The sequence below is a fragment of the Eubalaena glacialis genome, chromosome 14 (assembly GCF_028564815.1).
Source record: "Eubalaena glacialis isolate mEubGla1 chromosome 14, mEubGla1.1.hap2.+ XY, whole genome shotgun sequence".
NCBI classification, from domain to species: Eukaryota; Metazoa; Chordata; class Mammalia; order Artiodactyla; family Balaenidae; genus Eubalaena; species Eubalaena glacialis.
This window is the reverse complement of record NC_083729.1, coordinates 69,020,565-69,047,460: the sequence shown is the minus strand read 5'-3', so window position 1 is coordinate 69,047,460 and position 26,896 is coordinate 69,020,565. Positions and strand designations below refer to the sequence as shown.

The window sequence follows — 26,896 nt, the reverse complement described above, 5'->3', positions numbered from 1 at the left end:
TATAGTTGATTTACAATATTGTATTAGTTTTAGGTGTACAGCAAACTGATTCAGTTATATATATACTTTTCAGATTATTTTCCATTATAGGTTATTATAAGATACTGAATATAGTTCCCTGTTCTGTACAGTAGGTCCTTGTTGTTTATCTCTTTTATGTATAGTAGTTTGTATCTATTAATCCCATACTCCTAATTTATCCCTCCCCCACACCCTTTCCCCTCTGGTAAACATAAGTTTTTTCCTATGTCTGTGAGTCTGTTTTTGTTCTGTTCTTGCCTCCTTTGTCATAGATTAATTGACAATAGTTGTGTGTATTTATTTCTAGGCTCTCTATTGTTTTCCATTGATCTATATATCTTTGTGCCAATACCATGCTGTTTTGATTACTGTAGCTCTATAGGACTGTCTGAAGTCTGGGAGAGTTATGCTTCCAGCTTTCTTCTTTCTCCTCAGGATTGCTTTGGCAATTCTGGGTATTTTGTGGTTCCCTATAAATTTTAGAATTATTTTTTCTAGTTCTGTGAAAAATATTATGGGCAATTTGATAGGGATTGCATTAAATCTGTAGATTGCCTTGTATGGCCATTTTAACAATATTAATTCTTCCAATCCAAGAGCAGGTGATATCTTTCCATTTCTTTGAATCATCGTCAATTTCCTGTATCACTGTTTTATATATAGTTCTTAGCATATAGGTCTTTCACCTCCTTAGGTTTCTTCCTAGGATTTTTTTTTTTTTTTGGAATTTTTTTTTTTGATGTGATTTTAAATGGGTTTGTTTTTTTACTTTCTCTTTCTGATATTTCATTGTTAAAGAAATGCAACAGATTTCTGTATATTAATCTTGTATCCTAGCTATCTTGCTGAATTTATTTATTCTAATAGTTTTTATGTGGAATCTTTATGGTTTTCTGTATAGAGTATCATGTCATCTATGTATAATGACAGTTTTATCTCTTATGTTCCAGTTTGGATACATTTTATTTCTTGTCTGATTGCTGTGGCTAGGGCTGCCAAAACTATGTTGAATAGAAGTGGTAAGATATTTGTCTTTCTCTGTGTGACTGACTTCATTTAGTATGATAATCTCCAGGTCCATCCATGTTGCTGCAAATGGCATTATTTCATTCTTTTCGATAAATATCACAAATATCATATGATATCACTTATATGCGGAATCTAAAAAAAATGATACAAATGAACTTATTTACAAAACAGAGTCACAGACTTAGAGAATGAACTTATGGTTACCGGGGGGAAGGGTGGGAGGGAGGGATAGACTGGGAGTTTGGGATTGACATGTACACACTGCTATATTTAAAATAGATAACCAACAAAGACCTACTGAGTAGCACAGGGAACTCTGCTGAATGCTCTGTAATAACCTAAATGGGAAAAAAATTTGAAAAAGAATAGATACATGTATATGTATAACTGAATTATTTTGCTGTATACCTGAAATTAACACAACATTGTTAATCAACTATACTCCAGTATAAAGTAATAAATAAATAAATAAGAGACACAATTCTTATTTGCATTCCTTGTAGAAAAATCAAGTACACATAGCACTGTTGCCTAGAATCATTACATTTCTTTAAAATGTAAGCAGAATTAAATCTTTCATGATTATTTTATGAGATGGTAATATATTTTTCTCCTTTGACCCAGGTACTTGGTAATGTATTGGAATAAATTCTGGAATGTATACTGACTAAGAAAAAAAAAAGTGGTAAGAGTGGCATCCTTGTTCAGAATTTAGTGGGAAGGCATTGAGCTTTTCACCATTGAGTATTATACAGGCTGTGGGTTTGTCATAAATAGCTTTTATTATGTTGAGATATGTTCCCTCTGTACCCACTTTGGTGAGAGTTTTTATAATGAATGGATGTTGAAGTTTGTCAGATGCTTTTTTATGCATCTATTGAGACAGTCATGTGATTTTGGGCTTTCCTTTTGTCAATGTGGTGTATCACATTGATTGATTTGTGTATGTTGAACCATCCTTGTGACCCTGGGATGAACCCAGCCTGATCATGGTATATAATCTTTTTTATGTATTCTTGGATTTGATTTGCTATTTTGTTGAGGATTTTTGCATCGATATTCATCAAAGATTTTGGCCTATAATTTTCTTTTTTTTTGTAGTGTCTTTGTCTGGTTTTGGTAGCAGGGTGATGGTGGCTTCATAGAATGAATTTGGGAGTGTTCCCTCATCTTCAGTCTTTTGGAAGAGTTTGAGAAGGATAAGTTCCTCATTGTATGTTTGGTAGAATTCTGCTGTGAAGCCGTCAGGCCCTGGGCTTTTGTTTGTAGGGAGTTTTTTTATTACCAGTTCTATTTCACTTCTAGTGATCAGTCTGTTCAAAGTATCTGTATCTTCTTGATTCAGTTTTGGCAGACTGTATGTTTCTAGAAACTTGTTCATCCTTCTTGGTTGTCCAATTCGTTGGCATATAATTGTTCATAGTATTCTCTTATGATTTTTTGTATTTCTGTGGTATCAGTGTTATTTCTCCGCTTTCATTTCTTATTTTATTTATTTGGCTCCTCTCTCTTTTCTTCTTGGTGAGCCTGGCTAGAGGTTTGTCGATTTTGTTTATCTTTTCAAAAAACCAGCTCTTGGTTTTATTGATCTTTTCTATTGTTTTTTTGATCTCTATTTTATTTATGTCCTCTCTGATCTTTATTATTTCCTTCCTTCTGCTGACTTTGGGTTTTGTTTGTTCTTTTTCTGATTCTTTTAAGTGGTAGCTTAGGTTGTTTATTTGAGAATTTTCTTGTTTCTTGAGGAAGGATTGTATCACTATCAACTTCCCTCCTAGAACTGCTTTGCTGTATCCCATAGATTTTATATGGTTGTGTTTTCATTGTCATTTGTCTTGAGGTATTTTCTGACTTCTTTTATTTCATTGTTGATGCATTGGTTTTTTATTAGTGTGTTGTTTAGTCTCCATGTGTTTGTTCTTTTCCCATTTTTCTGTCTGTGGTTGATTTCTACTTTCATACCAGTATGGTCAGAAATGCTTAAAATACTTTCTATACTCTTAAATTTTTTGAGGCTTGTTTTGTGCCCCAGTATGTGGTTAACCCTACTGAATGTTCCATGTGCACTTGAAAAGAATGTGTATTCTGCTTTTTTTGTCTGTAGTGTCCTGTAGAAATCAATTAAGTCCAACTGGTCTGTTGTGTCATTTAGGTCCTCTGTTGCCTTATTGATTTGCTGTCTGGAAGGTCTGTCCATTGATGTCAGTGGGGTATTAAAGTCTCCCACTATTACTGTATTCCTGTCAATTTCTCCCTTTGTGCCTGTTAGTATTTGCTTTATATACTTAGGTGCTCCTATATTGGGTACATATATGTTAATGAGTGTAATACCCTCTTCTTGTATTGATCCCTTTATCATTATATAATATCCTTCTTTGTCTTTATGGCCTTTGTTTTAAAGTCTGTTTTGTCTGATATGAGTATTGCTCCCACCACTTTCTCATCGTTTCCATTTGCACGGAATATCTTTTTCCATCCCCTCATTTTCTATCTTTGTGTGTCTTCCACCCTGATGTGAGTCTCTGGTAGGCATCATATTATGGGTTCTTGTTTTCTTATGCAACCTGCCCCTCTGTGTCTTTTAATCAGAGCATTTAGTCCATTGACATTGAAAGTAATTATTGATAGGTATGTATTTGTTGCCATCTTAAACCTTGTTTTCCAGTTATTTTTGTAGTTCTTTTCTGTTTCTTCTTTTTGTTTTTCCTTTTGTAGTTTGATGGTTTTCTTTTATATTATGCTTGAGTTCCTCTCTTTTTGGTTTTTGTGAATTGATTGTATGTTTTAAATTTGTGGTTACCATGGGGTTCAAGTATGTTGACCCATAACTATACTTGCTTTAAAGTGATAGTCATACAAGTTCAAACACATTGTAAAAAAAAATCTACATCTTTAGAGTCCCCCTCCCTCACATTTTTTTATTTTGATGTCATATTTTACATCTTCATGCTTATTTTTTTGCTGTTCATTGTAGTTATAATTGCTTTTACAAAAATATTTTTAATTATTGTTTTTAAATCTATGTACCAGCTTATTTAAGTGGTCTTCAATCCTTTTATATATTGGCTTTCCCATTGTGATTTTCCCTTACCTATAGATTCTTGTTTCTCTTTTATTTAGGGAAGACCTTTCAATATTTCTTCTAGGGTAGGTTTAGTAATACTGAATTCTTTTAGTTTTTGCTTGTCTGAGAAATTCTTTCTCTCTCCTTCTATTCTAAATGATAATCTTGCTGGGTAGAGTATCCTAGGTTGCAGGGTTTTCCCTTTCAGGACTTTGAATATATCATGCCACTCCCTTCTGGCCTGCAGAGTTTCTGCAGAGAAATCAATTGATAGCCTTATGGTGGTTCCCTTGTAATTAACTCTTTGTTTTTCTCTTGCTACCTTTAGAATTCTCTCTTTAACTTTTGCCATTTTAATTATGATGTATCTTGGTGTGGGTCACTTTGTGTTCATCTTGTTTGGGACCCTCTGTGCTTCCTGTGCCTGGATATCTGTTTCTTTCTTCAAGGTTTGGGATGTTTTCAGCCATAATTTCTTCAAATATAATTTCAATCCCCTTTTCTCTCTCTTCTCCTTATGGAACCTCTATTATGCATAGTTTGGCATGCTTTATATTATTGCATAGTTCTTATATGTTATCTTCATATTCTGTTCATTTGTCTTTCTGTCTGTTGTTCTGATTGAGTGATTTCCATTATTCTGTCTTCCAGATCACTTACACGTTCTGTGTTATTTAGTCTGCTATTCATTGCTTCTAGATTAGTTTTTATCTCAGCAGTTGAGTTGTCTAATTTTGATTTGGTTCATCTTCATAGTTTCTAGTTCCTTGTTACAGTGCTCTGCATTTCTATTGATAATCTTTCTTAATTCCTTTAGCATTTTTATTACCTTCTTTTTGAACTCAAGGTCTAGTAGACTGGTGAGGTTTGTTTCAGAAATTATTTGTTCTTTCAGGGGATTTCTCTTGTTCTTTTAATTAAGAGTAGTTCCTCTGCTTTTTCATTTTACTTAACTTTCTCTGTCTGTGAATTTAGGAGAAACATTTATCTACTCTGGTCTTGAAGGGGTGTTTTTATGTGGGAGCATCCCTGTGTAGACTGTGTGAGTCAAATATTTTTGGTGTGTGGGCTGGTTTTGATGTGGGTGCCAGCCACTTCTTTCCTTAGCATTTGCTGGCCATTAACCCCTTGATAGGGGATGTGATTGGTGTTGAAGCGTCTAGAACCTGGGCTCTATGGTGGGCAGGACCTCCTCTTTGCTCTGAGGCTATCACAGCTCTGTTGGGGGTGGGGTCTGCTCCACAACTGTTGGAGTAGAAGCCCTGAAGTTTGTGTTTGATGAAACTTCATTGCCCTTGAGTGTGTGCCCTGCCCCAAAGGAGGCGACTGTTGGTGCAAGTGGGGCCTGTATGGTCACATTGAACCCATGCACTGCCTAGGCAGGCATCTGCAGTTCCTCTCAGACTCAGTGCAATGTTGTGTCCCTTTCTCTGTTGTGTTCATTCCAGACCTAGTGGTAGGCTCTTTTGTGGAGTAGGCTGTGGCTGGAGGCTGTGGCGCTGTGGCTGCAGGATCAAGGTGGTTGTGCTGCTGCCTGGGCTGCCTCTGTGGCACACCTCTCCCAGGACCTGTCCACCCCAATTCCAGCTCCAAGCTGAGGTGTGGAGTGGGCAGGGCTGGAGCACTCCCACCGGCAGATGAACCACTGCATGCTGCTGCCTAGGACCTTTCCACCGAACCTCAATGCCCAGCCACTGTGCATTTCTGTGATACCACCTGGTGTGCTCACTGACAAAGTGTGCCACAGCTGGACCCACCCCTCCCTGTGTACATTGACAGTGGGCTCCATGGTTCAGCCTGGACCACACCCCAGGCCGTCAGGGCTGTCTCCACTGTCTCCACACAGGTAAATGGAGTCCTCGCCCACATCCTGTCTGCCCAAGATTCAGCACTTAATGTGTTTGTGGTCCCACTTGGCGCATGCTTCGGATTGGGAAGTGAGGTGAGGCTTGGGAAGTGCAGCAAGGCATCAGCCACCGGCACTGGTCCCTTTCCATCCTGATTGTTAGGAAGCCAGCATGCCTGCACTCCTCACAAGTGTAGTCTAGGCTTCCCCAGCCCCTCTGTCTGTCCCAGCAGATTTCCCAGCTGGCAGGGGGCTCCCCAGGCAAGGGTCTGCCCGTGTGGACCTTCTCTCCTTTACAGATCTCTCCCAGGGGCACAGATCCTTCCGCTTTTTTTTTTTTTTTTTCCTGTCCTGCCCAGTTACATGGAGATCCTTCTTGCAGCTTTGGTTATGTGGGAGATCTGCCTGTTTCCAATTGGTTTTCTATGAGAATTATTCCACATGTAGATGTAGTTTTGATGTGTTCATGGGGAGAGGTGAGCTCCTACTCTGCCATCTCGATGCCCCTCGTAACCTCTACTCTTCAGATAGGATGATGTATGTGAAAATTATTTATGAGTTATAAATCTACAAAAACATGATGTTTTTATTATTATAAAGCAATATGCTAACATTATTAATTCATCTCATGTCTGACCAACATCTGCTATGTGGGAACCCTTGAGCTAGGTGTTAGATATAGACAGGACAGGATGGAATATTCTTCTCTTCCTTGAACTTGTATTTCTTTATTGTATTTTGAGAGAGGATTAGCTTTATGTAACACTAGTATCTCACTAGTGAGTCCATTGCTTGTGATTTATTAATTAAACCCCACCAAATCACTTGCCGGTGAATTGCTTCAAGTATTTCTGTTTCTGTATTCATACACTTGAATATTTGAACTTAAGTGCATCATCTTAACTCTGGTGACCCATTAAAATCCCCTAGAGGGCTATAAAAACATACTGCTGCTCAACTCCACCTCAGATCAGCTGCATTTAGATCCCGTGTTTTGGATGGGAGCCTAGTTATCAGATTATCAACCTTCCCAGGTGATTCTAATGCATATAGCCAGGGTCAAGAAATGCTGGCATTATCCTGAGTGTTTTGGGAGGATGAAGAGACACCTTACCTGCATCATTTTCCTGGTACTGTTCTACAAAAATTTCTAGTCTATAAAAAATAAATCACTTATTTGATATTCCTTGTTTTTAATGAGCATATGTTGCTTTCTAGGGCTCATCACTTACTGCTTCATAATTAATTCAAGCACTACTTGTTTTCCTTAGTTCTAGTGTCAAGTATATTGATCTATAATTTCTGAACTCTCTCTATCTCTTTCAAAAATCAGAGTATTTGTGTATCTCCTGGCATATGGCATCTTTTGTATTTATTTCTCAAAGGATTTGGACCAGTTTGTGGGAAAGGTTAGAAAATTTTACTCAGTGGCTTGGTATCCCTAATTAATATCTTGAAGTGCTTGAAACAATGATTTCTCTTGCTATTTTGTTTACATTAGTATTTTGCTTAAGAAACCATTTGTTTCCAGAGTGTAAAGATAAATTTCAGCTTAGATCATGCATGAAGAAACTTGTTTTGAGTTAGAAGAGTCTATATTAATGAAGTTTGTACTGGATAAAATGAAGAAAAAATAAAACAAGCCTCTATTAAAAGATGTTGTCCCTTAAATATTTTAAACCTGGTAAATTACCTGATTATTTCTTTTATACTTTTTAACTTATGTTTATTCATGTGAGAATCGCCACAGGACCTTGGAGGCTGATTTGAATGTGTGCTGGGTTTTAGTCTGTTTCTCACTCCCTATGTGCCTGGATGCCCAAAGGCGAGGGGCAGGTCATAGTAGAATGTCCCTGTTACTTTATAAGGCAGACTGCTCTACCACTTATCATTCTACCCTCCATGCTCCAAGAATAACTCCATGCTCAGCCCTCTCCACATCCCTACCCTGATAATTTCAGAGCTTCTGGAAATGAGAAGTAGCTAGCCCTCAACAAAAAGTCAGCAACAACACCTGATGAAGAAGAGAGATAAAAGATAAATTGGAGTCGTTTCAATATTTTCTGATACTTCTAGATTTGTTTCATTTCTTTAATTTATATTTAATCTCTATTAAAATAATTATCTTCTATTGATACAGATTTTGAATATTATTCGTATCAAAATAGTGAAAAAATTGGAAAAACAGTGCTCTTTTCCTTTAAATATGAGGAATATTTCTTTCTGTTGGTATTTTGTTTTCAATGTCCTCCTCTTTGTTTCTTTCAGTAAATATCCCTGATGCAGCTTTTATTCAGGCAGCCTACCGAAAACGTGAATTGGCCAGGGCCCAAGAGGACTATATTTCTTTGGATGTAAAACATGGCTTCACCATCTCTGGTATGAGGAAAAGCACTGAATATCCTGAGAGTGAGCCTGATGATCATGAAAATATAATACCATTTACCCCGAAGCTTCAAACACTTAGACAAAAGATGGCTGAAGAAACAGGTACATATTTAATTTATTTATAATAAATGAACATTAAGGCATTTTTCCTTAGAATATAATATTATGATAAAAATATCCATAAAAACATAATGTAGTGTCTCCTGTTCTAAAGGTTATTTATTTTTTTAATACCAATTTACTTACTGACATCATGGCTTCTAAAATACATGTCTGTATCAAAATGTTATCAAAGGGTACGTGCAATAATAATGTTTACTGTTATCTGATCTCCACTTGATCTTTCTTGGCAGGTTAAAAAATTTGTAGAGTTTCTTATTTTTGATATTGAAAACTTTCATTGTCACCTTTATAAGATTTTTTTTTAACATGGAAACATCGGTAGGATTTTGGTGTCACGTGTTAAAATCTTCCCTGCTCTAGTAAAAAGTTTTCCTCAACCAATAATCCTTAGGTATCAAAGAACTATTTTCACATTTCTCATTTATAAACAATAATGTTTTACCACGTTTTTGTCATTTCAAATAATACTATTTCAGAATGAGACTCTTGGTTCCTATTAACCCAGAAATTATTTTTGCATGTTTAGATTCTCAGGTAGAATTGAGAATCTCTGATAAAACCAAATGTTGCATTTTTTCCAAGCTTTTTTATATGTGAGACCATCATGTTTTGAGTGAGACAGTTTGGTGATAAATGCAGATTCTGAAGTCAGATTGCTAGATTCAGGTCCTAGGTTCAACACAGTCCTTAGATATAGGACTGTGTTATGTAACATCCTGATATCTGAGTTTCTTTGTTTATAAAGAGAGAGTGAATTATGAATTGTGAAGAAAACGTTAACACATATAAAGAGCTGCTAAGCCATTTATAAGCTCCCCAATTGCTAATTGCTGCTGCTATTAGAATGGAAAAATATAGAATATTTATACATGAACTTTTTTTTTCAAGCAGCCAGAAATGAAGAAACAAGTGAAGATGGTGAAGAAGATAAAAAATATCAAGATATTTGGGAACAGCAGCAGATGAGAAAAGCAGTTAAAATCACAAAGGTAATAATCTTTTATGCCATATGTATTAGTTTCCTGTGGCTAGTGTAACAAATTACCACAAACTTGATGGCTAAAACAACAGACATTTATTCTCTCACAGTTGTTGAGGCTAGAAGTCTCAATTCAAGGTGTTGGCAGGGCTGTGCTCCTTTTGAAGGCCCTAGGAAAGAATTCTTTCTTTTTTCCTCCTCCCCCCCCCCCCGTTTTTCTTTTTTTAATTGAAGTAGAGTTGACATAACAGTATTATGTTAGTTTCAGGTGTACAAGATAGTGATTGACTTTTAAATACATTATGAAATAAATCACCATGATAAGTCTAGTAACAATCTTTCACCATGCAAAATTATTACAGTGTAATTGACTATGTTCCTTATGCTGTATATCATATCCCTGTGACTTATTTATTTTATAACTGGAAGTTTGTACCTCTTAATCCCCTTCACTTATTTCACCCTACCCCCATCCGCCTCCCCTCAGGCAACCATCAGTTTGCTCTTTGTGTCTATATTGTCTGTTTCTGTCTTATTTGTTTCATTTTTTAGATTCCACATATAAGTGAGATCAAAGAGATTGTCTTTCTCTGTCTTGTTACACTTAGCATAATACCCTCTATGTCCATCCATGTTGTTGCAAATGGCATGATTTCATTCTTTTTTATAGCTGAATAATATTCAATTGTGTATATATACCACATATTCTTTATCTATTTGTATATCAATGGACACTTAAGTTGCTTCCATATCTTGGCAATTGTGAATAATGCTGCAGTGAGCATAGGGTTGCATATAACTTTTCAAATTAACATTTTCATTTTCTTCAGGTAATTACCCAGAGTGGAATTGCAGGATCATATGATAGTTCTATTTTTAATATTTTGAGGAATCTCCATGCTGTTTTCCGTGGTGGCTGCACCAATTTACATTCCCACCAACAATGCACAAGGGTTCCCTTTTCTCCACATCCTTGCCAACCCTTGTTGTTTGTTGTCTTTTTGATAATAACCATTCTAATATGTGTGAGGTATCTTATTTTGGTGTTGATTTGCATTTCCCTGATGATTAGTGATGTTGAGCATCCTTTCATGTTTCTGTTGGCCATTTGTAAATCTTGGAAGAAATGTCTTTTCAGATCCTCTGTGCATTTTTTGATCAGATTGTTTTTTTGATATTGAGGTGTATGAGTTCTTTATATAATTTGAATATTAACAATTTATCAGATATATCATTTGCAGATACCTCCTCCCATTCAGTAGAGTGCCTTTTTGTTTTATTGATGGTTTCCTTTGCTTGTGCAGAAGGTTTTCAATTTGTAGTCTGATTTGATTATCTTTGCTTTTATTGCCCTTGCCTGAGAAGACATATCCAAAAAATATTGCTGAGACTCATGTTAAAGAGCATACTACCTATGTTTTCTTCTAGTTTTATGGTTTCAAAAATGAGTTTTGTATATGGTATAAGAAAGTGGTCCAGTTTCATTCTTTTGCATGTAGCTGTCCAGTTTTCCCAGCACCATTTATTGAAGGGACTATCTTTTCCCCCATTGTATATCCTTGTCGCCTTTGTTGTAGATTAATTGACCATATAAGCATGGGTTTATATCTGGGCTCTCTATTCTGTTCCATTGATCTATGTGTCTGTTTTTGTGACAGTAACATACTGTTTTGATTACAATATAGTTTGAAATATATAGTGTGAAATCAGGGAGTTTGATATCTCTAGCTTTGTTCTTTCTCAAGATTGCTTTGGCTATTTCAGGGTCTTTTGTAGTTCCGTATAAATGTCAAGATTATTTGTTCTAGTTCCATGAAATATTTCATTGGTATTTTGGTAGGGATTGCATTGAATCTCCCAGCAGAGAATTCTTTCTTGCTTTTTGTAAGTTCTGGTAGCTCCAGGTATTCCTTGCTTTGTGACTACATAACTTCTATCTCTACCTCCTTCTTCACATGGCCTTCTCTATGCCTCTAGTTTGTGTGTCTCTTATAAGGATACCTGTCATTGGATTTAGGGCCTACTTGGATAATCCAGAATGATCTCATCTTGAGATTCTTCACTTAGCTATAACCACAAAGACGCTTTTTCCAAATAAGGTCATATTCAGAGGTTCCAGGGGTTAGGATATAGACCTATCTTTGGGAGGCCATCATTCAACCCACTATACCATGTACATTATGTTCTTTTCCCACTAGATTATAAATACTTTCTACATATTGTAAGTCCCTTGAGGGAACCATCTTTTTTACTTTTAATTTTACAGTTATATGGTAGATGCCTAAATGTGAAGTTCAAACAAATAAATAGGGTTAAAACAAAACTAACAAACAAAAAAAAGTATTATACTTGGGGTGGAAAGTCCTAGATTTGGGTTGTGGCTCTACCACTAAAAAATACTCTCTCTGAAGTAAAGAATTATTAACTACTTTTTTCAGTGTTATATCCCATAGTGCCTAATATTGTGAGAGCTCAATAATTATTTGTGTGACTTTGAGAAAATAATTTCATGTTTCTAAATCTCAGTTTTCTCATCAATAAAGTGGGAATAATAAAGTGGGAATGATAATGTTACCTACCTGAGTAGGTGGCTGTAAGGCTCAAAGTTATAATGATCTAATCGAAGTCAAAGTGCTTATACATTGTATAACAAATGCAAGTTTTATTTTTAATCTTTTTAATAGGAGTGCTTTGAAAGATTTTTTGCTCTTTTAAGCAAGAAAGTATTGTACGATCTTCATGTTATTAAAACTAAAAAGCTAAGTAAAAGTAAGCCTTCAGTTGCAATTTAGAAGTCTCTGAGCCATTTTTTTTTTTTTTAGTTATTTGCAATCTGAATTTTTTTGCTATTAGTAAGAACTGGTAAATTTGCTTGGTTTTTTTTCCTTCCTTTTTTTTTTCTTTCTTTTGTTCAGATGTGTGTTTTTTGAACTTTTCTCTTAAGGTAATGGCCAAGAGTGGTATTACTAATAAAGAAGATGAACATTTTTATGGCACTTACTACATTTTTCTCTGTTGTCTTCTAGAGAAAATTTAGATCACTCCGTAATGCCACTGTTATTATGGGAATGTTTTACCATAATCTTGCCAGCTTTAGGTATAAGTTCACTTGGTGAAAATGGAATCTCAAGTTTATTTGATTTGCATTTTTATTACTGATGTGGGTACATTTACTGATTTCTTTATTAAAGATTTACTGCATACCACTGTATTCGTTTCCTGTGACTGCTCTAACAAATTACTGCAAACTGAATGACTTGAAAGCACCAAATTCTATTTTCTCACACTTTTGGAGGCCAGAAGTCCAAAATCAAGGTGTTGATATAGCTACACTCCTTCCAAAAAGCTCTAGAGGATAATCTATTCCTTGACTATTTTAGCTTCTGGTGGCTGTTGGCATTCCTTGGCGTATAGCTGTATCTCTCTACTCCATCTTCACATCACCTCCTCTTTTTGCATCCCAAACTCTCTCTCCTTCTCTTCTATGAGGCTACATGTAATTACAGTTAGGACTCATTTAGTTAATCCAGGATAAGCTCCTATTCTCCAGAACCTGAACTTAATCACATCTTTTGCCATATAAGGTAATATTCATTCACAGGTTTGGGATTTTAGAACCTGGGCATATCTTTTGGGGATCACCGTGTAGCCTCTGTAACTACTTAACAGTGGTAGACAAAAGAATGTACAATCTTTACAGGGGAGAGACAGCTAAACAAAATAATTATAGTAAAATCTTACAAGGTTCTGTGGCAGAATTCTGTACAGGGTTCTGAAATAGCACAAAGGAACAAGTGAGTGGTCAGTTTTATAGGCGAGAGGGTGGATGGGAAGGTTTGGAAAAGCCTGTAAGAAAATGGTCAAATTTGAATGAGTCTTTGAAAGATGTTTATGATGTAAGGAATTTGAAGCAAAAGAGGATATCAGGGGTGAAGACATGAAGTTTGAAAAGGTCTGGTTAATTTGGGAATTTGTAGGTATGATTCGAACTGGATAGGAGACTTGGTAAGAATTTATATGAGAAATGATGGAGTCTCATGGAAAATATAAAAAGTATAGTTAAGCCATTGAGTTGACTAATTATCTGGTCCACCTCTTCACATATCCTTTTCTAAAACAGGTTCTTCAGAACCTTTTCAACATTCTAAGCATGGTGGTGATGAGTGAGTTATGATGAGCCAGAGGACAGTAATATGAAATGTACTGAGTTACAACATGTATTAGCTAGGAATGCATTCCTCTGCAAGTAACAGAAAACCCAAATAATGGTGGCTTAAAGAAAATTAAAAGCTTTACCTAGAAACCCACCAGCAGACTTCCATTTGCTTTCCTTTCATTAGACTGGAGTTAGGTGGCAACATCTATCATGAAAAACAGGTGTTTGGTTTGTTGTTGTTTTAATTTATTTTACTTAAGTATAGTTTATTTACAATATTGTGTTAATTTCTACTGTACAGGAAAGTGATTCAGTTATACATATATATACATTCTTTTTCATATTCTTTTCCATTATGATTTATCACAGGATATTGAATAGAGTTCCCTGGGCTATAGAGTAGGACCTTGTTGATTATCCATTCTGTATATAATAGTTTCCATCTGCTAATCCCAAACTCCCAATCTATCCCTCCCCCACTCCCCCTTGTCAACCACAAGTCTGTTCTCTATGTCTGTGAGTATGTTTCTGTTTTGTAGATAAGTTCATTTCTGTCATATTTTAGACTCCACATATAAGTGATATCATATGGTATTTGTCTTCCTCTTTCTGACTTACTTCACTTAGTATGATAATATCTAGGGCCATCCATGTTGCTGCAAATGGCATTATTTCATTCCTTTTTATGGCTGAGTAGTATTCCATTGTATATATGTACCACATCATCTTTATCCATTCATCTTCAATGGACATTTAGGTTGTTCCCATGTCTTGGCTATTGTAAATAGTGTTGCAGTGAACATTGGGGTGCATGTATCTTTTTGAATTATAGTTTTCTCTGGATGTATGCCCAGGAGTGGGATTGCAAGATCATATGGCAACTCTATTTTTAGTTTTTTGAGGAACGTCCATACTGTTTTCCACAGTGGCTGCACCAATTAGCATTCCCAACAACAGTGTAGGAGGGTTCCCTTTTCTCCATACCCTCTCCAGCATTTGTTATTTGTATACTTTTTAATGATGGCCATTCTGACTGGTGTGAGGTGATACCTCATTGTAATTTTGTTTTGCATTTTTCTAATAATTATCAGTATTCAGCATCTTTTCATGTGCCTGTTGGACATCTGTATGTCTTTTTAGAGAAATTTCTATTTAGGTCTTCTGCCCATTTTTCTATTGGGTTGGTTTTTTTTGTTACTGAGTTGTATGAGCTGTTTGTAGATTTTGGAAATTAAGCCCCTGTCAGTTACATCATTTGCAAATATTTTCTTCCAGTCTGTAGGTTGTCTTTTCATTTTGTTTATGGTTTCCTTTGCTGTGCAAAAGCTTATAAGTTTGATTAGGTCCAACTTGTTTATTTGTGCTTCTATTTCTGTTGCCTTGGGAGACTGACCTAAGAAAACATTGGTAGGATTTATTTCAGAGAATGTTTTGCCTATGTTCTCTTCTAAGAGTTTTATGGTGTCATGTCTTATATTTAAGTCTGTAAGCCATTTTGAGTTTATTTTTTGTGTATGGAGTAAGGGTATGTTCTAACTTCATTGATTTACGTGTGGCTGTCCAACTTTCCTAACACCACTTCCTGAAGAGACTGTCTTTTCTCCATTGTATATTCTTGCCTCCTTTGTTGAAGATTAATTGACCATAGGTGTGTGGGTTTATTTCTGGTCTCTCTCTTTTCCATTGATCCATATGTCTGTTTTTGTGCTGGTACCATGCTGTTTTTATTACTGTGGCTTTCTAGGATTGTTTGAAGTTTGGGAGGGTTATACCTCCAGCTTTGTTTGTTTTCTTCAGGATTGCTTTGGCAATTCTGGGTATTTTATGGTTCTATATAAATTTTAGGATTATTTGTTGTAGTTCGGTGAAAAATGGTATAGGTAATTTGATAGGGATCAGATTAAATCTGTAGATTGCTTTGGATAGCATGGCCTTTTTAACAATATTAATTCTTCCAATCCAAGAGAATGGGATATCTCCCATTTCTTTAAATCATCTTCAATTTCCTTTATTAATGTTTTATATTTCTCAGCATATGTCTTTCACCTCCTTGGTGAGGTTTATTCCTAAGTATTTTCTTTTTTGATATGATTTTAAAAGGGATTGTTTTTTTCTTTCCCTTTCTGGTATTTCGTTGTTAGTGTAAAGAAATGCTACCAATTTCTGTGTGTTAATCTTGTATCCTGGCTACCTTGTGAATTCGTTTATCAGTTCTGATAGTTTTTCTGTGGGTCATTAGGGTTTTCTACATATCATGTCATATAATGACAGTTTTACCTCTTCCCTTCCAATTTGGATCCCTTTTATTTCTTTTTCTTGTCTGATTGCTGTGGCTAGGACTTCCAGTACTATGTTGAATAGAAGAGGTGAGAGTGAGCATCCTTGTGTTGATCTAGATTTTAGCGTGAAGGCTTTCAGTTTTTCACCATTGAGTATTATATTGGCTGTAGGTTTGTCATAGTTTTTATTATATTGAAATATGTTCTCTCTATACCCAGTTTGGTATGAGTTTTTATCATGAATGAATGTTGAATTTTGTCAAATGCTTTTTCTGCATCTGTTGAGATGATCATGTAGTTTTTGTCTTTTCTGTGTCAGTGTGGTGTATCACATTGATTGATTTGCATATTTTGAACCATCCTTGTGACCCTGGGATGAATCCAACTTGGTCATAGTGTATGATCTTTCTTATGTGTTGTTGGATTCAGTTTGCTAGTATTTTACTGAGAATTTTTGCATCTATAATCATCAAAGATATTGGCCAGTAATTTTCTTCTTTTGTAGCGTCTTTGTCTGGTTTTGGTATCAGGGTGATGATGGCTTCATAGAATGTCTTTGGGAGTTTTCCCTCCTCTTCACGCTTTTGGAAGAGTTTGAGAAGGATCAGTATGAGTCCTTTTTTGTGTGGTTGGTAGGATTCGCCTGTGAAGCCGTCAGGCCCTGGACTTTTGTTTGTAGGGAGTTTTTTTGTTACAGATTCTATTTCACTTCTAGTGCTTGGTCTGTCCAAGGTAGCTATTTCTTCTTGATTCAATTTTGGTGGGATGTTTCTAGAAACTTGTCCATTTCTTCTAGGTTGTTCAATTTGTTGGCATATAATTGTTCATAGTATTCGCTTATGGTTTTTTGTATTTCTGCAGTATCAGTTGTGATTTCTCCTCTTTCACTTCTCATTTTGTTTATTTGATTCCCCTCTCTTTTTTTCTTGGTGAGCCTGTCTAGAGGTTTGTCAATCTTGTTTATCCTTTCAAAGAACCAGCTCTTGGTTTTATTGATTTCTTTCTATGGTTTTTTTAATCCCTATTTCATTTATTTCCTCTCTGGTCCTTATTATTTCCTTCCTTCTGCTTACTTTGGGTTTTGTTTGTTCTTCTTTTCCTAATTCTTTTAGGTGTTAGGGTAGGTTTTTATTTGGGATTTTTCTTGTTCTTTGAGGGAGGCCTGTATCACAATGAACTGCCCTCTAAGAACTGCTCTGCTGTAGCCCATGGATTTTTGTATGATTGTATTTTCATTGTCATTTGTCTCAAGGTATTTTTTAATTTCCTCTTTGATTTCATCATTGACCCATTGGTTTTTTTGGTAGCATGTTGTTTAGTCTCCATGTAATCTTTTTTTTTTTTTCTCATTTCTTTTTCTGTGGTTGATTTCAGTTTCATGCTGTTGTGGTTAGAAAACCTGCTTGAAAAAATTTCTATACTCTTAAATTTGTTGAGGCTTGTTTTGTGCCTCAGTATGTGGTCAGCCCTAGAGAATGTTCCATGTGCACTTGAAAAGACTGTGTATTGGGTTTTTTGGATATAATGTCCTAAAAATATCAATTAAGTCTAAATGCTCTAGTGTATCATTTAGGATCTCTGCTGCGTTATTGATTTTCTGTCTAGAAGATCTGTCCATTGATTTGAGTGGGGTGTTTAAGTCTCCTACTATTATTTTACTCCCATCCCTTTTCCCCTTTATGTCTGTTAGTATTTGTTTTATGTATTTGGGTGCTCCTATATTGGGTGCATATATGTTGACGAATGTAATATCCTCCTCTTGTATTGATCCTTTCATCATTATATAGTGTTCTTCTTTATCTTTCTTTACGACCTTTGTTTTAAAGTCCATTTTGCCTGATATGAGTAGTGCTACCCCTGCTTTCTTGTCATTTCTGTTTGCATGAGATATCTTTTTCCATCCCCTCACTTTTAGTCTGTGTCCTTCACTCTGAAGTGGGTCTCTTGTAGACAGCATATGGTAGGCTCTTGTTTTTTAATCCAATCTGCCACTCTGTATTTTTTGATTGCAGCATTTAGTCCATTGACATTTAAGGTAATTATTGATAGGTATGTATTTATTGCCATTTTTAACCTTGTTTTCCAGTTGATTTTGTGTTTTTTCTTTGTTCCTTTCTTTTTGTTTTTCCTTTTGTGGTTTGATGATTTTCTTTTGTATTATACTTGTTCTCTTCTTTTTGGTTTTTGTGAATCTGTTGTATGTTTTTTGATTTGTGGTAACCCATATGGTTTTCAAGTATGTTAACCCATTGCTATATCTACTTGCTTTAGACTGATAGTCATATAGGCTCAAACGCATTCTAAAATTTAAAAATCTACATTTTTTTACTCTCTTACCCGGCATTTTATGATTTTGATACCCTCTTTTACATCTTCATGTTTATCCTTTTTCTGTTCATTTTGCTTATCATCCCTTTCACAAAAATGTTTTTGTTTTTTACTTTAATCTGTATCCTGGCTTAAGTGATTTACTTTCCATTTTTGATTTTCTCTTTTATATAGATTATTGCTTCTTTTCTATTTAGAGAAGGCCTTTAATTATTTCTTTTAGTATAGGTTTAGTATTGCTGTTATTCTTTTAGTTTTTGCTCTTCTGAGAAATTCTGTCTCTCTCCTTCTATTCCAAATGATAATCTTGCTGAGTAGAGTATCCTAGGTTGCAGATTTTTTCCTTTCAGGACTTTGACTATATCTTGCCACTCCCTTCTGTCCTGCAATGTTTTCTATAGGAAAATCAGGTAATAACCTTATGGTGGTTCCTTTGTAATTAACTCTTTTTACTCCCTTCTGGCCTGCAGTGTTTTCTATAGGGAAATCAGGTAATAGCCTTATGTGGGTTCCCTTGTAATTAACCCTTTTTCTCTTGGTGCCTTTAGGATCCTCTCTTTATCTTTAACTTTTGCCACTTTAATCATAATATGTCTTGGTGTAAGTCTGCTTGGGTTCATCTTGTTTGGGACCCTCTGTGCTTCCTGTGCCTAGATATCTGTTTCCTTCTTTAGGTTTGGGAAGTTTTCAGCCATAATTTCGTCAAATACATTTTCGATCCCCTTGTCTCTTTCTTCCCCTTCTGAAATTCCTATTATGCCTAGATTGGCACGCTTTATATTTAAGATTTTAAAAATTTTATTGTGGACATATAATAATATAATGAATCCCCCTCTGTGGACCATCATTCAGCTTCAAAAATTGCCAACTATTGGCTAATTTTGTTTCATCGATGCCCTCATGTACTCACCCTGCCCATATTATTATGTTTTAGTTAATAGACTTTTTTTTTTTAGAGAAGTTTTAGGTTCACAAAAAATTAAGCAGATAATATGCAGCATTCCCACCTCTCCCTCTTCACCCAGTTTCTCCCATTATTAATATCTTGCATTAGTGTGGTACATTTGTTACAGTTGATGAACCAATACTGAGACATTATTATTAACCAAAGTTTATAGCTTATATTACAGTTCACTCTTTGTGTTGTACAGTTCTATGAGCATAAGCTGTTTATTCCACAATTTATAGAGTTGATTATCCCTAAGACCATAAATGTCTGGACTAAATCTAAACTGCCTTCTAAATCTTTAGTCCAGGAACCAGTGAAGTGATAAAAAAAAGCCCTTGGAACTAACTGAAAATTGTAAAGTTGAGAAAACAGCAGACCATACTAAAAATCACCACTCCTGGTACATAAAAGCAACTGTAGCGCAAGTGATCTTTGCCCAAAGTGTGGGTGGGGCTGTGGGCTGGGGAGGAGCCTTCATCCTGCCCTGGCTCTTGTGGGCCTGGAGGAGACAGAACCCACTCTTCAAGGAACAGTAATTTTAATTGAAGCAACATTGTTGAGGCAGCAGGAGCAGGAAGGAGAGCGTAGAACTTTCCACAAGCATGACTGGAGTCTGAACCTCCGAGGTCCTTGCGGCAGGGAAGAGAGGCCTTTGAGTCAAGTACTGCAGCTCAGTGCTTTGGCCTGGGTGCTATACATGTCACTTCTGCTCAGACTTCCTTAGCTGCAAGGAGGCATGTGGCTGTGCCCGGCTTCAAGGGAGAGCGGAAGTATCCTACCTTAACGGCAGTGTCCATGTACTCCAGTTGCTGGGGCCTCCACGGACTGTGACCCATGGAGACTGCTGCTGCCGTTAAGTCCCAGAGGTGGGGATGGGGGAGAGGTTCGGGGCTGCTTCAAGGCCTGGGCCCCACCAGTGGGTGGCCCTGGCGAGGGCTCTGGAGCTCTGCAGGACACAGCCCTCAGCCTGTCCCTGAGCCCCCAGCTCACCCTCCAGCCTGAGGCCAGAGGGCCTGGAGGGCCCAGGGAGAAGGCTGCGATCCTCCTCTCACTGCACTCTCCGCAACGAGGACCACTGCCAGGCTGATTGTTGGCAGAGCGGGACCTCTAACCACTGGCAAGCTTTATATTATCCCATAGATCTTTTATATTGCTTCCATTTTTTTCATTTCTTTTATATTGGCTTTCTGTCTGCTGTTCTGATTGGGTGATTTACATTATTTTGTCTTTCAGAACACATTTGTTCTGCATTATTCAGTCTGCTATTTATTGCCTTTAGCTCAGCTTTCTTCTGGGCAACTGAGTTTTCTAATTTTTCTTGGCTCCTCTATATAGTTTCTAGTTCCTTTTCACAGTAATATGTATTTCAATTATAGCCTTTCTTAATTCCTTCAGTATTTTCACTATCTCCTTTTTGAAATCAGTATCTGTTAGATGAAGATGTCTGTTTCACTGTTTGTTCTTTCAGGGCAATTCTCTTGATCTTTTAATTGGGAGTGGTTGTTCTGCTTCTTCATTTTACTTATATTTCTCTTACTCTATGAGTTTAGGAGAAACAGTTAACTACTGTGGTCTTGGAGGGCTATTTTTATGTGAGAGTATCCATGTGTAGCCTGCATAGGTTTAATATTTTTGGTGGAAGGGCTGTTTTTAGTATGGCTGCCTCTTTCCTCAGTGTGTGCTGGCCGTTATCACCTTAAAAGGGGGTGTGACTGGTGTTGTGGTGACCCGAGCCTGAACTGAATGTTGAGCGGAGCCTCCTCTTTGCTCTGTGGTTGTCACAGCCCTGTTGGCAGCAGTGTCTACCCCCTAGTTGTTGGAGTAGAAACCCTCAGATCTGTTTCTGATGTGTGGTGTGAGATAGGTGGAATTGGAGCACTCCCACTGAGAGAGGAGCCACTGAGTGTTCCTCTACCGGAGCTATCCACTGTGAAGTGCGCGCCATGGTGTCACCTGAAACCCATTGTGAAAGCTCACAAAGTATACTGTTGGTGGCATGCCCTTGGCCCCACCTCAACTTTGGGAATGCAGGCAGTAGTCCCTGGTGTCCCTCAGGCCCTGTGTTTACAAAGCCACCAGCGCAAATCAACCAGTGCAGATCCACTGAAGTCAGGTACCACGACTGCAGTAGTTGCACACCTGGACCCGCCATGGGAGCTATGGAAGCAACGCAGACCCTGTCCCAGCCTGCATGTGCATGCGCCCACAGAGCCCACAGATGCTAAGGCCAGACCCATCAGAGCTGCAGGAGCACCCGTTGTCCATTCAGATGTCGTGCAGTCGCTGAGTTTTTACAAAGCCAGTGGCCGTGGCATAAATCTGCAGATCACATGGTTGTGGGGAGATGGCTTAGATTTCAGCCCCGCTTCCTAAGTTGTGTGACCTCTGGTAATCAACTCGGATTTCAGCCCTGCCTCCACTTGTGGGCAACCCCCTGGCACTTGCGTGCTCCCAGAGCTTGTAGAGGTGGTGCCAAGCCAGCTGAGAGCATTCAGAGAAAGAGGCTGCTATGGCGGCCCCGCCCCTCCCTTCACTCACATGCACATTAACAGTGGGGTTTCAGCGGCAGCCCCACTCCCTCTGTGAGCATGCCAAGTGTGAGGCTGCTAATGGCAGGCACCGCCCCTCCCTTCTCACACCCCCTTAACAATGACACTTCGCTTCTGTGGCGGGCCCAGGCTTCTTCCATGTATACCCACCAGTTGTCGCTGTACCACACTCCAGCCCCTTCCTGCTGTCTCCACACAGCCAACCCCAGTCCTCCCCCTGGGTCTGTCCTTTAAAGCTGGAGTATCAGCACCCAGCCCCTGTGTGCACCAGCCAATGTGCATCTCAGGCTGAGGAGTGCAGGGCAGTGGCCTAGACCATCTGTTCTGGTCTCTCTATGCAAACTGGCTGCTGCTGTCTCCTCTGAGCCTCTGAAGCTCCCTTTCTGTCCCACCTGAGGGGGCGTCTGAGGTATGGGAACCTTTTCCTCTTTCATGACTCCCTCCCAGGGACACAGGTCCCCTCCCACTTCCCTTTTTTTTTTTCTTTCATCCTACCCAATTACATGGAGATCTTTCTTGCACTTTTAGGTTCTGAGATCTGCCAGGTTCAGTAGGTATTCTGTGAGAATTGTTCCACAGAGATGTATTTTTCATGTATTTGTGGATGGAGGTGACCTCCATGTCATTCTATTCTGCCACCTTGATTGGAGCCTCCAGTATGTGGTTTTTTGAGAGTATATTAGATCATAAACAGAACTAGCTATATAAACACTGAGAACCAAACTTTTGTGAAAAATAAGATTTTGTAATTTGCCTCTTGCACATGAATTTAAAGTTCTAAATTTTAAAACTGTTTGCAAATTTTAAAAACATTTTATTACAACCATGAAAAATGTCAGAGGCATGGAATTTTGAGCTGGTGAGACCTTGGTGTATCCAATCTGCTTTCATGCTATTAATATTTGTAAGACTAATGAATGTTGAAAACAATATAAATTTTCATATTATTTTTAGGGACGAGACATAGATCTTTCTCATAGCAGTGAGTCTCAAACAGTGAAGAAGTTCGATACTTCCATTTCATTTCCACCAGTAAATTTAGAAATTATAAAGAAGCAACTAAATACTAGGTAAGTAATATTAATTTTAAAATTTACATTTGTCATAGACATTTAATAGTGAAAAAAATTAGCACTATTAAATATTAGTATAAACAGATTTATAGGAAAAAATTAGCATCACCTGTGTTACCACATTAACATAACTGATTTCCTTTTTTATATGTCTTTTAGTGTTTATAATAAATATGTATCATATAGTTACAATCAATAAAATCCAGTTCTGCTTTTTTCACTTACTATTTTTGTTAGCATTTATCTGCATTGTTAAATAGCCTTTAATTTTTCAAAATAATATGTCGGGAGTGATGGCAGCAAGATGCCAGAATAAGAAGCCCTAGACTTCGTTGCCTCACAGAGATACCAACTTAACAACAACATACTGTCCAAAAAGCCTTTATGAATACTCCAGAAATCAGGAAGTTGTAGTACCCCAGGCAAGCTCAAAGCCCAAAATAGCCACATTGTAATGGGTAAGAAAAACCATTTCATTCCAACTGCATCTAGCCCCTCTCACAAGCCAGCACTGCTTTTGATGGAGAGAAAAAACCCAAGTCATAGCTTTTCCATTGGGAAGGAGAAAGAAGAGTGGAACACTGTCTTTTGGAGGTACTGCCCAAGGGACTTGTTTCTGTCTTGTCTGTCTCAGAACACTGATGGGGAACCATCATACATTAAATGCCTGAGGGCCACAGAGGACAAGAAAGAGCTAAGCAGCCTGTTGCAGAGCCAGAAAGTCTGCAGTACTACAGACACCAGAGGGAACAAGAGACTACAGAATCCTGAAAAAGAAACCCACAAATCTCTATAATTAGGAAATTTCATATAGAAGCCCAGAGAAGGTGCATCCCCCAGGAAAGGTTTGAGAAGACACTCTTCCCCACACAACACCACTGGGAATCTCCAGTCAGGCTGATTGAAATGCACTTAAGGGAAACAGCTTCATATGGGGGAGAAACTCCCCTTAAGTGCGTTTTCAAATACACAAAACACAACAGAAAGATAACCAGATACATGAAGAAACAAGGAAACACGGCCCAATCAAAGGGCCAAAAGTAATTCCAGAACTAGAAGAAACAGAGGTCTATGAATTACCTGACAGAGAATTCAGAATAATCTTCTTAAAGAAGATTAATGTGCCATAAGAGATCACAGACAACTAAAGAAATCAGGGAGATGATACAAGAACAAGGTTGGAATACCAACAGAGATGGAAACTAAGAAAGAACCAGAGGTTCTAGAGCTGAAAGTGTAATAACTGAACTAAAAAATTTACTGAAGGTAGCAGACTATATCAAGCAGAAGAAACAAGCGAGACCTCAAAGAGTGATCATTTGAAATTACCAAGTCAGAGTAACAAAAAGAGAAAAGAATAAAGAAAAGTGAAGAAAGCCTAAGGGATTTATATGATGCTATCAAGCAGAACAACATATACATTATGGGAATCCAAGAAGGAGAAGAGTAGCAGAATGGGACAGAGAGCTTATCTGAAGATATAATGGCCAAAGACTTATCAGCCTGAGGAAGGAAATGGGCATTCAACTTCAAAAAGTTAAAAGGACTCCAACAAGGATGAACACAAGGAGGCTTACACTGAGACAATTATAATCAAACTTTCTAGATACAAAGAAAGAATTTAAAAAGCCACAAAACAAAAGCACCTCATCATGTACAAGAGAGCCCCGTAAGATTAACAGGAGACTTCTCAACAGAAACATTACAGGGGCCAGAAGGGAGTAGGATGATATATTCAAAGCACTGAAAGAAAGAAACTGCCAACAGAGATTACTGTATCCAGCAAAACTGTCCTTCATGTATGAAGGAGAAATAAAGACCTCAGGTAAACAAAGCTGAGGGAGTTCATTACACTAGACCTGCCTTACAAAAATTGCTGAAAGATATCCTTCAAGTTGAAATGAAAGGACACTAGACAGTAGCATGAAGCATACAAAAATACGAAGTTCTCTGGTAAAGGTAAATATATATATAAATACAGAATCCTGTAATACTGTAAGAGTGGTGTGAAAATCACTTTTAATATAGAATTTTAAAGGTAAAAGCACAAAAATAACTATAACATGTTAATGGATACAAAATTTTTAAGTGTAATTTGTGATATCAATAACAAGGTTTGGAGGGGGAGATATAAAGGAGTAGAGTTTTTGTATGTGATTGAAGTTAAGATGTTGTCAGTTTAAAATAGATTACTAGAATTATAAGATGTTTTTTGGTAATCCCCATGGTAAACAAAAAGGAAATACCTATAGAAGATATGCAGAGGAAAATGAAAATGATCCAGAGCACATCACTACAAAAAAAAATCAACAAAACAGAAGGCAGCAAGAGAGGGAGAGGGACAAAATAACTACAAGACAGACAAAAATCAATTTAAAAATAACAATCGTAAGTCCTTCCATATCAGTAATTACTTCAAATGTAAATGGATTATATTCTATAATCAAAAGACATATAGTGGCTGAGTAGGTTGGGAAAAATAAAAGAAGCAAGATCCGGGAATTCTCTGGTGGTCCAGTGGTTAGGATTCTGTGCTTTCACTGCCTAGCACCTGGGTCTGATCCCTGGTCAGGGAACTAAGGTCCCACAAGCTGCACAGCCAAAAAAGTTTAAAAAGCAAGAGCCAACTATATACTATCTGCAAGAAGCTCACTTAGATTTAAGGATGCATATAGGATGAAAGTGATAGGATTGCAAAAATATTCCATGAAAACAGTAAACAAAAGAGAGAGGAGTGGCATTACTTAGAGAAAAGAATTTTAAGTTTAAAACTACAAGAGACAAGGATATTATGTAATATAAAAGGGTCAATTTATTGGGACAATCTAGCAATTATTTATATATATATATGTATGCAACAGTAGAGCACCTAACTGTATAAAGCAAATATTGACAGAGCTGAAGGGAGAAATAGCAATATTATAATAGTATGAGACCTCAGTATCACACTTTCAAATAATTGATGAAATAAACAGAATCTTAAGGAAACAGTGATCTTGAACAAAGCTAAATGAACCTAACAAATATATGGAATGTTCCACCCAACAGCAGCAGAATATACTTTCTTTTCAAGCACACAGATCATACTCTGCAGGATAGATCCCACATTAGGTCACAAACAAGTCTTAACAAATTTAAGGTTGAAATCATACCTTTTCCAAGCACAGTGCAGTGAGACTAGAAATTGGTAACAGAAAGGGAAAGGGAAAATTCACAAATGTGTGGAAACTAAACATGCTCTTGAACAACCAATGTACCAAAGAAGAAATCAAAATGGAAACTATAAAGTATCTTGAGGCAAATGAAAACAAAAACACCAAAAGTTATGGGATGCAGCAAAAGCAGTACTAAGAGGGAAGTTTATAGCAATGAACACATTAAAAAAGAAGAAAGATATCAAATCAACAACCTAACTGTACCTCAAAAAACTTAAAAAAGAACAAACTGAGCCCAGAGTTATCAGAAGGAAGGAAATAGTAAAGATTAGAGCAGAATTAAACATAATAGAGCATAGAAAACAACTGAAGAAAAATCAAAACTGAAAGTTTTTTTTTTTTTTAAGATCAAAAAAATTGACAAACCCTTAGCCAGGCTAAGTGAAAAAGAGAATAGTTTCAAATAACAAAAATAAGAAAGAGAAACGTTACAGCTAATGCCACAGAAACAAAAAGGATCATAAGATACTACTCTAAACAATTATACACCAACAAACTAGATAACCAAGAAGAAATGGATCAATTTCAAGAAACATACAACCTACCAAGACTGATTTATAAAGAGATGAAAAATTTGAACAAACTTGTTACTAGTTAGGAGATTGAATTAGTAGTTAAAAACCTACCAACAAAGAAAAGCCCAGGACAGATAACCTCACTGTATAATTCTACCAAACATTTAAAGATGAATTAACACCATTCCTTCTCAAACCCTTCCAAAAAACTGAAGAGGCGATAACATTCCCAAACTCATTCTATGAGGTCAGCATTACCCTGATCCCAAAATCTCAGACAAAGATAGTACAAAAAAAGAAAGTTAATAAGCCAATATCCCTGATGAATATTGATGTAAAAACCCTCAGTAAAATACTAGCAAATGTAATTAACAATACATTA

General features: G+C 36.9%; 1 protein-coding gene across 3 annotated transcripts in view; it reads left to right on the top strand.

The window, feature by feature from the left end:
• The window catches only part of GCFC2 (GC-rich sequence DNA-binding factor 2), a 72,271-nt gene that overhangs the window by 12,630 nt on the left and 32,745 nt on the right, over positions 1-26,896 (top strand). For all 3 annotated transcript variants that reach the window (XM_061210688.1, XM_061210686.1, XM_061210687.1), the window contains exons 3-5: positions 8,229-8,450; positions 9,360-9,460; positions 22,666-22,781. In XM_061210688.1, the coding sequence (XP_061066671.1) occupies positions 8,229-8,450; positions 9,360-9,460; positions 22,666-22,781 (439 nt within the window). The remainder of the gene's footprint in view (positions 1-8,228; positions 8,451-9,359; positions 9,461-22,665; positions 22,782-26,896) is intronic.